Source organism: Pseudorasbora parva, chromosome 14, assembly GCF_024679245.1.
Source record: "Pseudorasbora parva isolate DD20220531a chromosome 14, ASM2467924v1, whole genome shotgun sequence".
NCBI classification, from domain to species: domain Eukaryota; kingdom Metazoa; phylum Chordata; class Actinopteri; order Cypriniformes; family Gobionidae; genus Pseudorasbora; species Pseudorasbora parva.
The window spans coordinates 19,172,944-19,190,928 of record NC_090185.1 but is presented as its reverse complement, the minus strand read 5'-3'; the positions used below and the strand labels follow the sequence as shown (position 1 = coordinate 19,190,928).

At 37.9% G+C, this 17,985-nt stretch overlaps 1 protein-coding gene across 1 annotated transcript in view; it reads left to right on the top strand.

The window, feature by feature from the left end:
- The window catches only part of lrp1ba (low density lipoprotein receptor-related protein 1Ba), a 334,663-nt gene that overhangs the window by 265,550 nt on the left and 51,128 nt on the right, over positions 1-17,985 (top strand). Inside the window, exons 58-66 of the mRNA XM_067415030.1 lie at positions 1,949-2,130; positions 2,219-2,418; positions 2,495-2,683; positions 2,794-2,942; positions 3,070-3,163; positions 5,403-5,519; positions 5,608-5,727; positions 8,774-8,893; positions 17,241-17,357. Coding sequence (XP_067271131.1) covers positions 1,949-2,130; positions 2,219-2,418; positions 2,495-2,683; positions 2,794-2,942; positions 3,070-3,163; positions 5,403-5,519; positions 5,608-5,727; positions 8,774-8,893; positions 17,241-17,357 — 1,288 coding nt within the window. The remainder of the gene's footprint in view (positions 1-1,948; positions 2,131-2,218; positions 2,419-2,494; positions 2,684-2,793; positions 2,943-3,069; positions 3,164-5,402; positions 5,520-5,607; positions 5,728-8,773; positions 8,894-17,240; positions 17,358-17,985) is intronic.

Genomic DNA, 17,985 nt, shown 5'->3' with positions numbered 1-17,985 from the left:
GTGAGTGCGGGGCGGGTTGTAAAAATATATACAGTGGTGCGGGGCGGGCCAAATAATTTCATAAAAGTGGCGCCGTGGGTTGGTGCAGCACTAACAGTTCCCCTGAACACCGCAGGAGTTCACATGCAGGTGTTTTTCTGGCGTCGCGTGTGAAATGTCTTCATCCCAGGGACAGTCAGTGGCATATGTTTCAGCATGTCATATTAATATAATTTCATGGGTTTTATTTTTTTCAAACGCCAAATAATCACGATGCTCACGTTTACAAGCCAGCGTCATCATAGTAGTCTATTGGTTACCGTTTTACAGAATCTATATGATACTTCAGTTCAATGTTTAAGTGGTAGGTAATCACCATAACAAGCATGATATATATATATATATATATATATATATATATATATGTATATAAAACATAAATAAATTATAGTGACATTCACTATAAACGGCAAGCCTAAACAATTGTATTTGTGTAAAGTGTAACTGAAATAACTGATTGTATAAAGTGAAACTGAAACTACCGGCAAATGCGGATATGCAAATGTACCTCTCGCTTTCCTCACAAAATTCAAATGTTTTGCGTGCTTGATATTAATTGCATTGCTTTGAAATATAAGTCACAACACGTTTCAGATGATAAACGTGACTTATATTTCAGAAAATACCGTAATGGCTTCTAAAACATCATAGAATCTGATTCAATCTGGTGCTAAAACTTCACAAAGATCCTGTCCAAATAATTGACTTATATTATTGAATTGCTGCCATTTTTTTCACTGGCCAGATCAAAATTATATACACTTTCACCCTGCGGTGTATCCCTAATGTCGTTCTGTAACATTTACCTGAAGATGTTAGTTTCCCCGGTGAGCACAGCATCTAGAAAACCTGTAATGATATCGAAATTCATCACGGCTAGGCTAGTTTTAATTAGCGCTGATGGTACAACCCAGTCTGAGGCAAAATGTCTTTTAATGTTCATCTCTAATGTTCATCAGCTTGCAGAATGTTACTCTTACTCTTAAAAAGCTCTAGGCAGGGGGCACCAGCAACCAAGAGTGAAAATGATTAAAAGCGCTGGATTATCCGCCAGCTGGGAAGAGTATTGTTTATGCCAAACAGGCAGTTTCTGTGATCAGTATGAGAAGTGAAATTATGTGAAGTGCGTTTTTTTCGTAAAACTTCTTAATTTTGGAACTTTTCCTGTCATTTTCATGGAGTTTGAAGTGCCGTTAATGAGAATGTTTGTAGCCTGCTGATAATTAGCAATAAAGTATGAGTCTTGCGCAGAAGTTCTCAAATGGATTGGTTTCAGGTTTCAAGATTTACAGAAAAGTGTTTAAGTTCTACACATCTAGAGGGTATCAAAGGCTTCAATTTAACATTTTATTTGAAGAAACAAAGCCCCTTAACTCACAGGTTCATTCTACATTTGTACGTTTTTGAATGTTATCGTAGTTTTTCAGCGAAAACCTGCTAATTTGCTGGCTAGCTGTTATGCTAACTATTTTTTGTGGACTATACATCTACAGGTTATTATACCATTGACTTTTTTTTGTTTTTTTGAGGAAACAAAGCCTCCCCACCCCCACTTGATCAAACGTTTATGACTTTGGTGAAACTGTTGTTGTTGTTGCAGTCGACCAATTGCTAATGTGTTGGCTGACTGCCATGCTATCCCATTCTTAGCAAGTGAGAGTCCTATTTGTTTTTTGGTTTGTTTTCTTTTAATCTGTTAGCCAGTAGCATTTTAATTAAACTGCTGACAGAAACAGTAAAGACTTACTTTTATAAGACTGTACTTGAGCAGCAAAAACCAGTGCACAGCTGCATCTCACACTTGTCATTCTGAGCTTTTCTTCCAGATAGCATTTGTTCTCTGCGGCACTAGCTGTGAATAAATCCATGCGAATAACCAGCCAACTGTGCTTGACTGGTGTTTTCTCAGGTGGTTCACAGGACGTCAGTCCCTAGTGCTCTCGCTGTCGACTGGATTGGCAAGAACTTGTATTGGTGTGACGGCGAGAGAAAGACCCTCGAGGTGGCGAAAGCTAATGGACTCTACCCGACCGTACTGCTGAGGTCTGGATTGAGAAATCCAACCGCTCTGGCTCTCGACTCTCTGACGGGGTAAATGATGCTTAATATTGCTTATGATCCACAATCCCACAATACTTTTGCACCATTTAAAGCCACATTTATTCCCATGGTGCCTTAGTTATGTGTTCTGGATTGACTGCTGCGAGCAGTCCCAAATTGGACGGATCGGGATGGACGGCAACAAGCCACGTGTCATAATTGATGCAGAAATACGTGCTCCCTCAGCCTTGGCCGTTGACCACATCAACAAAAGGATCTACTGGGCGGACGAGAACCATATCTTATTTTCGAATATGGATGGTACAAAAAGACACAAAGGTAAGTGTTGTCTTGTCTCAAATATGATCTTCTCTCGAATTGTCCTCAATAAGATTATCTTAATCCCGTTTTCCAGTCCCCATTAAGGACATCGGTGGCGTAACCGGTCTCGCATTGTTTGAGGACTTCATCTACTGGAGCGACCAGAAGTCAAAAACCCTCAGTCGCTCTCACAAGACATCTGGCGGCCAATATACAGAACTCCTCAGCTCCTGGCAGACCATTCGAGACATTAAAGTCTACCATCCGCTCCGGCAGCCTGACGGTATTACAGCGAGAAGCTCTTCTGTCAGCTTGGATAAGTCTTCAGGGCTAGAGTCTGGACTTTCATGTTGTTTTGGGCTTGTTTTTTCATTCTTTGTTGTTTGTCCTTAGTGCCAAAGCATCAGTGTCAGGTGACTAATGGAGGGTGCAGTCACCTATGCCTCCTTTCCCCTGGTGGGGGATACAAGTGCGCTTGCCCTACACACTTCTACCTGGCAAACGACAACAAAACCTGTCTGTCTAACTGCACTGCTAGTCAGGTGAGACTTAGTAATTACTTTAGGAGCGGGAATTTCACTATAGCTCAACTACTCTTGGCATCACTTTTAACTACCAATTATATCCAGTGTGCTTCTCAATTAATAGTCTATTTCTCTCTGTGTGTAGTTCCGCTGTGGTACGGATGAGTGTATTCCCTTCTGGTGGAAATGCGACACAGTGGACGACTGTGGAGATGGATCCGACGAGCCGGCAGATTGTCGTAAGTAACCACACATGGTGGAAATCAGCCAAATTGATAAATACAACATTGTAGCACATTGTAGTGTCGTTAATTCTTAATATCTAGTTAGCTGTCTATGCAGAGAGCCTTTTAAGGGATAGTCAGAGAAGTTTGGACCAAAATGTATGCAACATAGATTAAATTATGTCTTCTGCGATACCTTGTTTGGTCAAAATCGAAGGCAGCATTTTACAGTATATTGCCAATTGTATTGGGATACCCCTCCAAATCATTGCAATCAGGTGTTCCAAACACTTCCATGGCCACAGGTGTATAAAGTCAAGCACTGCATGCAGACAGTTCTACAAACATTTGTGAAAGAATAGGTCGCTCTCAGCAGCTCAGTGAATTCAAGTGCAGTACTGTGATAGGTTGCCACCTGTGCAATAAGTCCATTTGTAAAACGTCCTCACTATTAAGTTAGTGGTATTATAATAAAGTGGAAGCAACTGGGAACAACAGCAAGTCAGCCACGAAGTGGTAGGCTGCGGAAAATCAAAGAGCGGGGTCAGCCTCATGCTGAGGTGAACAGTTCACAGAAGTCGCACTGTAGAGTACTGTAATAGCTACAGACCTCCAAACTTTGTGTGGCCTTCAGATTAGCTCAAGAACAGTGCGTAAAGAGCTTCATGGATTGGGTTTCCATGTCCAAGCAGCTGCATCCAAACCTTACATCACCAAGTGCAATGCAAAGTGTCGGATGCAGTGTTGTAAAGCACGCCGCCACTGGACTCTATAGCAGTGGAGACGGGTTCTCTGGAGTGACGAATCACGCTTCTCTGTCTGGCAATCTAATGGACGAGTCTGGATTTTGTGGTTTTGAACTATTTCAGCATACCAAAACATTTTGGACAATTTCATGCTCCCAACTTTGTGGGAACAGTTTGGGGATGGCCCCTTCCTGTTCCGACATGACTGCGCACCAGTGCACGAATCAAGATCCATAAAGACATGGATGAGCGAGTTTGGTGTGGAGGAACTTGACTGGCCTGCACAGAGTCCTGACCTCAACCCAATAGAACACCTTTGGGATGAATTAGAGCGGAGACTGCGAGCCAGACCTTCTCATCTAACATCAGAGCCTGACCTCACAAATGTGCTTCTACAAGAATGGTCAAAAATTCCCATACACACACTTCTAAACCTTGTGGAAAGCCTTCTCAGAAGAGTTGAAGCTGTTATAGCTGCAAAGGGTGGGCCAACTCCATATTAAACCCAGCAGATTAAGAATGGGATTTCATTAAGGTTCATGTGCATATAAAGGCAGGCATCAGGTGTCCCAAACCTTTTGACAATATAGTGGATGTATACTACCTCGCAAGGTATTTTCAGAAAAACGACAAGCCAAAGACATACCAATCAAGCATTTCATTTAATACTGTTAAGCCTGATTGAAAATGTACTGTTATAGTGTCGCGTTATTATCTTAACAACATGCTAATGCCACACTCTGTTGGAATCGGCTTTGATTTGCTTCTTTGTTGGTAGCAGACAGGAAGAAAAGCTCCCTAGTTTTAGATTGATAACAGTAAGGGAAATGTGAATCTTTAAGTGACTCCACAATCAACTACAATTTCTTTAAACTCAGCTGAAAGAAAGATATACTTTATGCATAATTTATTTCATGAGTTGAGGACAGGCAAATCTTTTTGTCACAACTTATTCCTGTAATTTTCATTGCCGGTTCATTGAGCGATTCTTTTTGAATGAAGATTTGCCTGTCATCAAGGTTATATTCAAGTGTTTCGTCCTTTCATATTCCATTGAATGAGTCATTTGTAATGTAGCAGTTCTTGTTTGATTGAGAGGTGAAATGTCTAATTTACTGCAAAGAGCTTCAGAAATGGATCATGTTGTAAAGTATATGGTATCTCAACTAGCAGTTTATTGCATATTTAGACGCTATAGAGATGTCAAGACTGACAACGAACAAAAGACGTATGCATGTGTTTCAGGAGAAAATTATTTCTGGACAATGTCTGGCTCTTTGCCTGTCCTTTGTTTTTTTTTATCTCTGTCTTTAAAAAAAAATGTTTTAACAGAACAGTTCAGTTACTCGTTTTCTTGTTAATTCACTTGTTCTTTTATTATTACTTTGTTCTGTTTGTTTTGCTGTCTTTCAGTTGTTCTGCCTTTATTTTTGTTTGTTTGTTTGCTTGCCTTTTTTTGTCTGTCTGTAGTTTTTCAACCTTTTTTTGTTGTTTTTTTTGGCTTGCAGCGGAGTTTAAATGCCAACCCGGAAGGTTCCAGTGCGGAACGGGTTTGTGCGCCCTCCCTCCCTTCATCTGTGATGGAGAGAACGACTGCGGAGACAACTCGGATGAAGCCAACTGTGGTAATTATAGATTGATGGATGGATAAATGGAAGCCAAGCATAATGCTGTGTGATGTACAGTGATGTCCTTGTTTGCATGTGCTTTCAGACTCGTATATCTGCCTGTCTGGCCAGTTTAAGTGCACACAGAGGCAGAAGTGCATCCCTATAAACCTGCGCTGTAATGGACAAGACGACTGCGGAGATGGTGAAGATGAAACTGATTGCCGTAAGAGACAATAGGACGAATTCTATCTCTCTCTCAGGCTTGACATCACAGACAATGAACATTGCATTTGCATTTTGTTCTGGCTCCTATTGAGCTAGGATAGGATAAATTTAGAAAGTACAGTGAGAGGTAGATCTCTTTCTTCATGTCCTCAGAATGTATTCATTGGCTTTTGAAAGTCAGGTTCAACAAAATGTTTGAGAAGTTTGTATCAGTTGATGAGAAAATAACCAAGCAAGGAGCCTGGTAAACATTGCTGAAAGTTTTATTTTGTTTTCTCATTACTTTCCGGCAGAGCGCTTTAGATGGAATTGCATGAGGGAAATGTAGGACACAGACAGCGAGAAGAAAGGAGGGAAATGAGTAAAGAGAAAGCAAGGTAGACTTGCTAACCAGGAAGCTAAGAAGCCATCCCGTGTCACCTTCAGAAACCAGGCGGGAGTAACCGTTACTTTCTGCAATGGTGATCGAATCCTTGTCCAAATGCAAGTCTTATTTTAGGTGGTGGTGTAGAAGGAGGAGACTGGCAGAAGTTAATACCCTCGCTCAGATCAGAATCCTGCATTTGAAGTCACAGCAGGGGCCTAATTTCTCACTCCTCGAGTCGAGTATCTGGCTGGGTTTTGATAAGACGCCCAGCTCTGGTATGCCCTTGTGGGGGAGCGAGAAAAGAGAATTCTCCAAGAGAGAATCAGAAAGATAGAAGTTAAAAACGAGTAAAATCATTAACGGCATTGCATGGGACGGAGCCCGGAGGGTCCCCAGAACTCTAAGAGGCTTTTTAGGGGGTCTGACAGTGTCTTGGATCCAGGGGAGCTGAGCTCAGCCCAGGGCACTGATTAGCCAAACAGAAGGAGGGTTTAACAGGGATAATCGCATATGAAGCATGGCATTAGAGGCCGGCTTTAGACCTCCTCCCTCCAAGGAGGGAGAGCGCTGTGGGTCAGGATTGCCGTCGTACCGCCGGGGAATGCTGGGTCTAGGCTAAGCTTAGACGTGAGGGGGAAGAAACTGCGGTTAGTTAGACCACCTGGGCATAATCGTGTTTGGCTTGTTTCATCATGACTTAATCATGTTTAAAATGTTCAGAAATAAATCCAGGTGAACTTCTTCAGGAATATGTTTTAAATATATAAGCCATAACTGAACCTCAGATTCAACTAACTCCTCAAGGAGCGAGTGTTTTACTATGCAGAGAGTGTTGTGTTTAAACATGTTAACAGTCAGCATCAGGAACCCTCTCTAAAGCCCTTTTCAGATGGTAATTGTTTCCCGTAGGTTCGTAATGTATTTTCAACATTTACACAGGCTAGTTTGAGATTTTATTGACGTCCAAATCCAGAATGACAGTGTTTTTCTCCCACCGTCTGCTTAAAATTTTTATGTCAAACACCATGGCCATGTGGTAATTTAATTGCCATCCGAATCCACATCACTGAGATAACTAAAAGAGATCAGTTCATCCTTTTTGACTACTTCCAAGCACTGTTAACTGTTGCACTTTGGATGCATTTTAAAGATCTAGCCTACACTTCTATTATAAATGCTGGAAGAACAATATTATTTCATATCACGGCTGACAGGAAAAGGAGAATAAAAGCATGTAAACATTTGAAATGGGCTGCTATTATGGCAGCAATTATATGCATTAAAAATACAAACCAAGCCGCTTTATGATTGTCTCTGGCTGTATTAACTTATTTCTGATTATTTTTAAATGATATGCATAATTTTGAGATAAAATACAAGACAGAAGCCCATTTTAACAATAGCCCATCTGTCTTCCTATTTTTAAATAATCAAATAATATTATGGATTATAAACTTAAAATAATGGATAGTCATTGCATGTATCAGAATTAGCCTACCTATTTGCAGTAATGATGAGCAAGCGAGCATTAATGAACGAACAGATCTGTTTCCTTGCTAGAGAATCATTCAGTTTTTCCGATTCCGCCATGTAAATAGCGAATCTGCCACGGTGCATAGCAGTTGAGTAAAAAACACATAGACATACGAATCCATATTAAACCCTGCGGCTCGTGGCGACACATTGATGTCTCAAGACACGAAACCATCAGTTTTTGTGAGAATCCCCACAGTTTTGGTTATTTTTTACCTAATATCAGACGAATCTCATCTAGTATTCTTAATGGCATTACTTCCATCGAAGAAGTTAAAAAAAAAAAACGGTGCGATCATAGAAATATTTACATAGATGCCTCATTCAATCGATGCGTGCAGGCACTAATGAGGATCATATATATATATATATATATATATATATATATATATATATATATATATATATATATATATAGAGCTCATCATCGCGCCGGGATTTTGATCTTCTTTGACTGAGCGCTGGGAATACTAGTTGAGATTCGTCTGTTATGAGGTAAAAAATAAATACTGTTGGGTTTCTCGCTGAAACCAATCGTTTCGTGTCTTAAGACATCAATGTGTTGAATTTTCGCTTTGGGGTGAACTATCCCTTTAATTTCTTTTCGACTGAAGAAAGAAAGACATGAACATCTGGTGATGAGTAAATGATCAGGACGTTTTAATTCTGAAGTGAACCGCAGGAATAAATCGGCATCTGAATGCATGAGTTTTATCAGTGAGGTGCTATGCAAATTTACAGACATCCACATGAGAATAGTGCCTAAGAAAAGCCGTCTCTTAATTCCTCTCATTTAAAGCTCCACTGCTGCAGCCATCAAAGCAGCGCTTGTGTGCAAATTCACCTCCTTATATACAATCAATTGCAAGACAATCACTGTCGGACTTCAAATCGCCTGCTGCGAGCAATGTTCCTGCTATTACGCACAATCCATGAGTTTATTTCGGTGTTGTGGGAAGATTAAAGGACAGTTTTCTGCAGTCTGTTTCTGATTATTTATGGCTCTACTCCCTACTGGTGCTTCAAAAAGTGTCTTTAATCCTAAATCGTATGAACTTTCGAATATGAAGAAAACACTTGCGCTTATTCTGTGGTTTGTCTATCCTCTCAAAGTTTTGATCGCATGATGTCCTTATGTCTCCAGCCGAGAACACTTGCTCGCCGTCCCAGTTTCAGTGCAAGACCACAATGCACTGCATCTCCAAGCTGTGGGTGTGCGACGAGGACCCCGACTGTGCCGACGGCTCGGATGAGGCAAACTGCGGTGAGTCCATCACATTACCTCGCTCATCATCGCCGTCCATAAATATCCTCTTTAAAATTCAGCGTGAGATTTTTCTGCAAGTCAAAACTCCTAAAAACATCCCATTTGCTTTAATTTTGCACCAACCCTTTACCCAGAGGGCTGACGCAGATGAATAAAGATACCTTTCATGACTGAGTTCTTGGAGTTCTTACTCCAATCTTGAGGTTTTGTGGATAGGCTAGTGCGCTAAGAGACGTTTTGCTGAAAACTGTTCAACCAAGCGCTAACGTCTTCTCTGGGCGAGGGTTGTCAGGTTGCATTGTGTTTGCTTTATGAGCAGCTAACCGATTGGCCTTCCCCATCGGGCCCAGAATGGAACATTTAGTGTACTATAATTATGCAGATTCTTTGGTTTTCCTCCGCTTTAAAAGAGCAGTGTCCCTCTGTAATTAGAACGGGATTTAACGTGTCAAGCAGAGCAGCTACTTTGGCTTGTAGATGAAGCGTGTTTTTCTGGGGAAAAGGTTCATTGCTTGGAGACTTCTGAAGTATTAAAGCATAAACTTTAACTTGGTGCATGTTGCTAAACTAATGATGTGATACTTTAATAAGTATAAAAATACATGCCACACATACATTTTGTTTAAAAAGTTTTTGTTGTTGTTGTAATGAATGACTATGAATAATTAGGGACAACTAATAGGGAAACTATATTATTACAACTATATTAAACTATAATTACAACTATATTAAAACCAATACGTTAAAACTATTATTATCCTCATATGTTGAAAAAAAAAAAAAAATATATATATATATATATATATATATATATATATATATATATATATATATATATATATATATATATATATATATATATATATATATATATATATATATATATAAATATATATATAAATATATAAATATATATATAAAATATATATATATTTATATATATATATATTTTTTATATATATATATATATATATATATATATATATATATATATATATATATATATATATATATATATATATATATATATATATATATATATATATAAAATATATATCAATATATATCTAAAATATATATCTGATATATATCAAAAACATTTTGCAAAAAAGCTGTAGTCCAAAAGTGCTCATATCTGATTTTTATTTACAAATATAGTCCCCCCCAAAAAAAAAAAAAAAATGTTGAAAAAGTGCTTCAAGAAGGCAAAGAAGTCCAAAAGTGCTCAAATCTGGGGGGAAAAAAGACTAATCTAGTTAAAAAAAAAATAATCATCATCATTGAAAAAGTGCTCCAAAAGGCAAAGTAGTCAAAAAGTGTTTTTGTCTGGAAAAATAAATAGCTAAAACATAAATAAATATCCTCTATGTGTCCTTTTGTAAGTGTCTTTTGACATTTCTGTATTTGAATAAAGAGAGGGCATCTTCGAGTTATTGCTAGTAACGTTTTCAGATTATAATGGCAAGTACAGCGTGTGACATCTTGCGGTGACAAATCGTCTTGTAAATGGTTTTATATTTATTTCAATCTGAAATACTCATCATAAGTGCTGTTCATTTCTGTCCAGCACCGAATCTCTGAATCGTACCATTTACCTCTTCAAGGGAACACTCTGGCTTTCATTACAGGGATCGTTTAGTGCATTGAGCTTACAGAAAGTAAGCTGAAGTCTGTAATTTTGTCATTTGGGACTTTCAAGTAAATTTTCCACTGCAGAATTCTTCTTTAAAGGTGCAGTGTGTATTATTTATGAGGATCTATTGACAGAAATTCAGTATAATATACATAACTATGTTTTCAGTGGTGTATAAAGACTTTACAGAATGAACCGTAATGTTTTTACTACCTTAGAATGAGCCATTTCTGTCTAGTCACCGCGAGTCCGCTTACAGTGAAATCGCCATTTTGCGCTGTCATGTTTTTTACAGTAGTTTTCATAAACGGACAAACTTCTCTACAGAGCGCTAGTCACTCTCTCTGACGACAACATTTGTGTCATGGGTCAGCCACCGAAGTTTTATTTAGAAAAAAAGTTACCTGGTTGCCTTAAAATTGAGTTCATTGAAATTAAAATTTTGAGTTAATACAATGAACATTTTTTGAGCTTCGACAACCTTTATTAAAATATTTTTAAAAGATTTTGTAAGCATTTTGGGTAATTGTGTGTGTTTTATTTCTGATAACGCAGTGAAACAAATAGTGCTATTTTCATAATTTATTAGATTGTTTATGTGGTTCAGATACCATAATATTTTGAGTTTCTATTTATTAAACAAATGTCCTTCATTGTTTCAACTCAAAATTGTAATTTCAATAAACTCAAAATTTTAAGGCAACCAGGTTACTTACTTTTTTAAGTTAAACCAACAAAAAACAACCAACATTTTTTACAGTGTGTATGCTCTTTGAAAGGGAGGGGTGAGCATTGGGCGATTGCAATTCACAACCTCACTGCTAGAAAAATTCACACACTGCTCCTTTAAAGCATAGCAAGGCTTTCTTCCTCAAGTTATATTTTATACATCAAATTTTCTGGTTGGGTACGACGAGATATGCACTGCAAAATTGTAAAAAAAAAAAAAAAGTAAATATAGGCCTATATTATTTGATCTATTATATTAAAATATTTTTATTTGTTTTTTATTTATTTGTTTTTCTTATCATAAGGTTTTGATTGAAATTAATAATTTCAGTAATTTTTTATAACTGTATAATTTATAAAATATTATAATAGTTTAATGTTTTTATTTTTATTTTTATTTATTTTTATTAAAAATGAATTATACAGCCTTTATTATATATCAGAGAAATTGTGAGGCTTATTATAGTCATACAGTCTCAAAAGGCTTTAGTTCTCAATGAGTTTTTTTTATCTCTCTCTCCTTGTGTGCTGGAATTACGTACGGTCTTGGACGATATTGTTATAGTGGATTTCTCTAGATACACAGCACACTTGTGCACTTTACATCATTGAGAGGATATAATGGAATATTCACATTTACCCAGCATAATACTCCATTGATTTTTAAACATGAGGACCTTTTCTAAGTGCCTATCTGAACGTCCATCAGCGGAGTGGAGCTTTATATTCAAAATAATCAATAACTTGCTTACATCCCTTTGAAAACGAGTCATTTCCTAACAAGATATTAAGATGAAAAGCATCCACTGGTGGGTTCATAAGATTCAAAGACATCGATAGGGCGTATTGATAGGTTGACTGAGATGAAAAGGGGACCAGGTCTTTTAATGCACATGGACATTGGGTTTTTCAAAACAGAAAGACTGAGTGCAATGGACTGGTTTTGAGATCGTAATTTTCTCATAGTCATTTAAATATCCTTAAATTCATTTGATTAAATTACATTTCCTCACTACTAAATATTATATGGTCATGTTGTTGTATGGTATTATAACAAAGTGGAAGTAATTGGGAACAACAGCAACTTGTAAAATCACAGAGCGGGGTCAGCAAATGCTGAGGCGCACAGTACGCAAAAGTCACCAACTTTCTGCAGAGTCAATAGCTACTGACCTCCAAACTTCAAGTGGCCTTCAGATTATCTCAAGAACAGTGCGTAGAGAGCTTTATGTAATGGGTTTCAATGGCCGAGCAGCTGCATCCAAACCTTACATCACCAAGTGCAATGCAAAGGGTCGGATGCAGTGGTGTAAAGCACGCCGCCACTGGACTCTAGAGCAGTGGAGACGGGTTCTCTTGAGTGATGAATAACGCTTCTATGTCTGACAGTCAAAACTGAGTCTGGGTTTGGCGGTTACCAGGAGAACGGTACCTGCCTGACTGCATCGTGCCAAGTGTAATGTTTGATGGAAGGGGATTATGGTGAGGGGTTGTTTTCCTGGGGTTGGGCTTGGGCCCTTAATTCCACTGAAAGAAACTCTTAATGCTTCCGCATACCAAGACATTATGGACAATTTCATGCTTCCAACTTTGTGGGAACAGTTTGGGAATGGCCCCTTCCTGTTACATGACTGCGCACTAGTGCACGAAGCAAGATCCATAAAGACATGGATGAGCGAGTTTGGTGTGGAGGAACTTGACTGGCCTGCACAGAGTCCTGACCTCAACCCGATAGAACACCTTTGGGATGAATTAGAGCGGAAACTGCGAGCCAGACCTTCTCGCTCAACATCAGTGCCTGACCTCACAAATGTGCTTCTAGAAAAAATGGTCAAAAACTCCCATAAACACACTCCTAAACCTTGTGGAAAGCCTTCCCAGAAAAGTTGAAGCTGTTATAGCTGCAAAGGGTGGGCCAACTCCATATATAATCTTACAGATTAAGAATGGGATGTTATTGATAGGGATGTAACGATATTGACGATATCGCGCTATCGCTGTGGTAAACGTGTCTCGATATTATCGTGGTTGGGTTACAATATTAAAAGGACAGGTGTCCGTCAAAAAGTAAGAGGAATAAACACAGTCCCGCAGAACAAATCATTGTTAACTACATAGACCATGATCGTTAGCGACCCGGATATATATTTAACATGGACAGACCTCAACCTGTCATGATAATATATAAAACCCCTGATGTTAGTTACACTTACAGAAGAATAAAATAAAACCTATTTTGTTACCTTTTGGAGCTTGGAAGGGTTCAGTGTGAGCAGATGTTTAATACCATCATCATCTGTCCTTGTCAGAGTTCGTTTACCAGTATATTCAGCATCTGCCTCATATTCACGATCTCGAGCATATTCTCCAAACTCATTTTCAACGTCTTCAAAAATAAATATTTTGTTCACTGGCAGCTTCTTGACCACATCCATCATCAAGAGACAGTGACACTAATATTTGATTGTGTTGAGTACTTGCTCTCTGCTGTAAATCACTGAGCCATTTCAAGGTTTGCAGAATATAATTATTGTTTTGTTTTCTGTCAGAGGTAACTATGAGTGAAACGTCACTTCATCATTGGGTATCAGACATTGCCACCTTGTGGAATAAAGGTGAATTGCGACCTATTTCCTTATTATAGATTAATTTATCAGTGTGCAAAAATCCTACACACCTCGGGTCGTTAGCGACCCTATACAATTTTGACAAATAATAGTGAAAAAACAGGCATTCAATTATAATTCTATTATTGTTTTCTTGTTATATTGTTTAAAATGGATTGATTGAGGAATACTAAGAATGCTGATGTTTAACTTAAAAAAATTAATGAGAAGTAGGGTGGTGAATGACGCGACCCGAGGTATGCATTTAAGGGTTAAAAGCACTGTGATCAGCGTTTTATGTTGTTATGGATCCATGAATACAACAATAAATTGCCTGTTGACTGGCGAAAGCAGAATAAATGTCAGTATTTTTTCGCTATTATCATCACAAACACTATCGTGAGCTATTTAACAATACCGTGAGCTTTTCCACAATATCGCAATAAATACCGTACCGTGAGGTCAATATCGAAATTGTATCGTACCGTAAAATTTTGATATTGTTACATCCCTAGTTATTGAAGTTCATGTGCACGTAAAGGCAGGCGTCCCAAAACTTTTGCCAATATAGTGTAAATCTAATTTAATTTTAGCAAAAGCTACAATATAAGCCAAATAAAATATTATTATTTGTTTTTTATTATTAAGTTCTCTTAGCCTGAATGCCAGCCGAATTTAGCCCCGCCCACAACATTTTTAGGTCAGGTGGTTCGGTCTGGCCTCGCTCCATAGAGGAGTAATTATCCCCGAACAGAAACTGTTCGGACCAATGAAGTCATCAGGGCGGGCTTTAGACGATGACGGACAGATGATCAACAGTAACGTAATCATGCACGTCATCAAATGCACTTGAATTATATTTGTTTGAGTCCTAAACGGAAAGCTTGTTTGTATATGCATTCACCTTCACAATTTCTCTCAAAAATGATGATCATGTTGGGTAAGTGCTCTGTGTATCATTAAATTATATATTTTTTTTACAACACCGGCAAAGATCGTTTATTCCAGCAAACGTGCAGACAGGGTTGCCAAGTTTTTACAACAAAATCAGCCAACTACTAGCCCTAAACAATAGCTTCTCGGGCGGGTTCTCCAGAAAAAAATGGTGTTTGGGGGGTAAAATTGTGTGTTATTTAAGTAAGATTACCTGCTAAAATTCGTACTCATGGATCTATATATCACATAATAGTCACTTCAACCCTTGGACATAGAAAACAACCCGCGGAAAAAAAACGCAGACTTGGCAACGCAGTGCAGTTTAACTCTGTTGACATTTGACAATGCGTCGTTGCTCTGATTAGTTGTAGGTCTATCCAATCGAGGTCTTTCCTGGTTCGGTTGAAACACGCCCCATAATCACAGCCCAATGGAGCAGTTTCAGACTCATATTCTGACTAGAATTGAACACGTCAGGCTAAAGTTCTCTCTAATTACTGGTGTTAGCATTGAAAAAGCAAAAAAAATGCATATAACATAATACATGAATACATAAAATACTTTATAAATGTTTTAATATTACTGATACTGAGGTACTTTGCAGTAGGTTATTTTAGTTGGCTTATTATCAGGAGAGTGATATTAATGTATTTTTATTTATTTATTTATTGATTGTCATTTTGTTCCAGCACTGAAACATTGTTTCAGAAGAATGGACCATTGAATTCAGCTCGCAGGAAAATTCAGCATGCAGCCTCACTCTGACGCATTGAACACCGCTCTTAATTTGTTGGATGTGGTCTCTCACATCACAGCATGATCCTATTTATTTATTTTGAATTATTCACCATGATCTGCCTCAAGTTGGCAGCACGTCGGCACAAGCTAATCAGCCCGTAGCACACTGAAAGCATACAGACTAACACAAATGCTTTTAAACAACGAATTCAATTAATATACCTGCTGTTTGTATATTGTTACAGAACAACTGCATTTCCTGAAAGCCACTTTAACTTGAAACATACTACTCACAAAAAAAAAAAAAAAAAGTGGTCATTTTTTCCACATTTTTATTTGATTTGAATCTTTTTTCTTCTTCTTTCAAACATATGAAATAAACTGTAAAATCATGTGTATAATGGTTCTCTATTTAGTTATGATCTCTCTCTTTTTTCCAACTTGAAGGAAATTCGAGCCCTAAAGCTCTATCAGGGACAAATTTTAATATTCCAACCGCGTTCTTGCCAAATTAAAATTCTCTTAATGTCATTTTAAGTCAGGGAATTAGCACTCAAACACTGCATTGTGATTGTCAATTAATCATGCATTATGTTCTCATCATCTCTCAAGATAGTTGGATTAGTCGTCGCCGACATTCAGATGAGGGGAAATTGCATTCCTGGTTTCCTGTACTCAAATGAGCTCGGATTAGCATGTTGATTATTTTAGAAAAAGGAAGATGTGATTTTACCATTGTGCCTTTAATTCAGCCTTGTGGGATCCTGAGAAAGAAAAAAGTGTTATTTATATAAGAACCTGGGTAGAAACACAAGTAAACATTTACTAATAAAATAGTAACCTATACAATAAGCTGAAAACCATCACCATCAAGGTTATTAAAATCCTAATTTTCCATGAAACGGTTTAATAAGTATTTTACAGTTTGAATTTAAAGGGATAGTTCACCATTAAATGAAATTAAAGCCATATTTTTCTCACCCTGCTGTTGATTCAATGCCCTATGTCCTTCAATCCCTTTCCGACTTCAAACGCAGTCATTTTAAAAAATAGTTCCGCACGCGCTCCTTCCAATAATGGCAGTGGATAGCGACCAGGGTAAAACATTACAAAGATTATACAAAAGCATAACGCAATGATACAGTGAGACGCGCATCATATATGGAAAGTGTCCAGTAGGCATGCTATAAGGTTTTGCGAGAAATAAACTATCAAAACATTGAGCTCGGCCGTTACTCTGTGCGCGTTTCTGTGAAGCCACAACACACACAACCTTGTGGCGGATTGGCTACAACAGCAGAAGACCCCACCGGGTACCACTCATCTCCACCACAAATAGGAAAACGAGGCTACAATTTGCACAAGCTCACCAAAATTGGACAGTTGAAGACTGGAAAAATGTTGCCTGGTCTGATGAGTCTCGATTTCTGTTGAGACATTCAGATGGTAGAGTCAGAATTTGGCGTAAACAGAATGAGAACATGGATCCATCATGCCTTGTTACCACTGTGCAGGCTGGTGGTGGTGGTGTAATGGTGTGGGGGATGTGTACTGTCAAACACAGTATTAGTATGGTGTTCCTAATAATCCTTTAGGTGAGTTTAGTTTAGTTTATCTAAACTAGCTCAAGATCCCTGTTTATTTTACACTGTAATATTTAGGAGGACATTTAAATGGATGCTTTGTTTGTTTATATATGCAGATGAAAAAACATGTGGGCCGCATGAATTCCGCTGCAAAGACAACAACTGCATACCGGACCACTGGAGGTGTGATGGCCAGAGCGACTGCAGCGACAATTCAGACGAGGAGAACTGCAGTACGTGCTTCTGTATTTAACTAAACTTTTACAAAACTATCCAGTGCTTAGTATAATCAAACGCTTCCTCTGCAAATGATGTTGTCTATAACTTCAAAAACATTAGAAAACTAAAGAAAGCAATGCACTTTTGGCTGTTTGGAGATCAAACAAATTGTTGAATAAAAACGCTTATGTTTTTCGTATTTTGTTTTGCTGTTGTGTTTTGTTAAGTGTGATTGTGCTGCGATGTGTATTGCTTTGTTGAATTGTTGTCTTGTTTTGTTTTGATGTTTTTTAGTTGTTTTTTTTAGTTCCGTTTCATTGTTTTGTGTTTTGTTTACTTTCATTGTGCGGCGTTATTTAGTTTTGTTTGATTGTGTTGTTTCGTTTCTTTGTGCAGTGGTTAGTATTAGTTTAGCTTTTGTTTAGCTTACTTGCATTAGTTTTAGTTTCACTGAGCTGTGTATTGTTGTTAAAGTTTAGATTGATTATATCGTTTTGGTTTAGTCTTAGTTTAGTTCCATTGGGCTGTGCTTTGTTGTTAAGTTTAATTTCATTGTACTGTTTTGTTATTTAGTTTAGTTTTGTTATGCTGTGTTTTTTTAATTTCACTTTTTTGTTTAGTTGTGTTGTGCTTTGTTGTTTA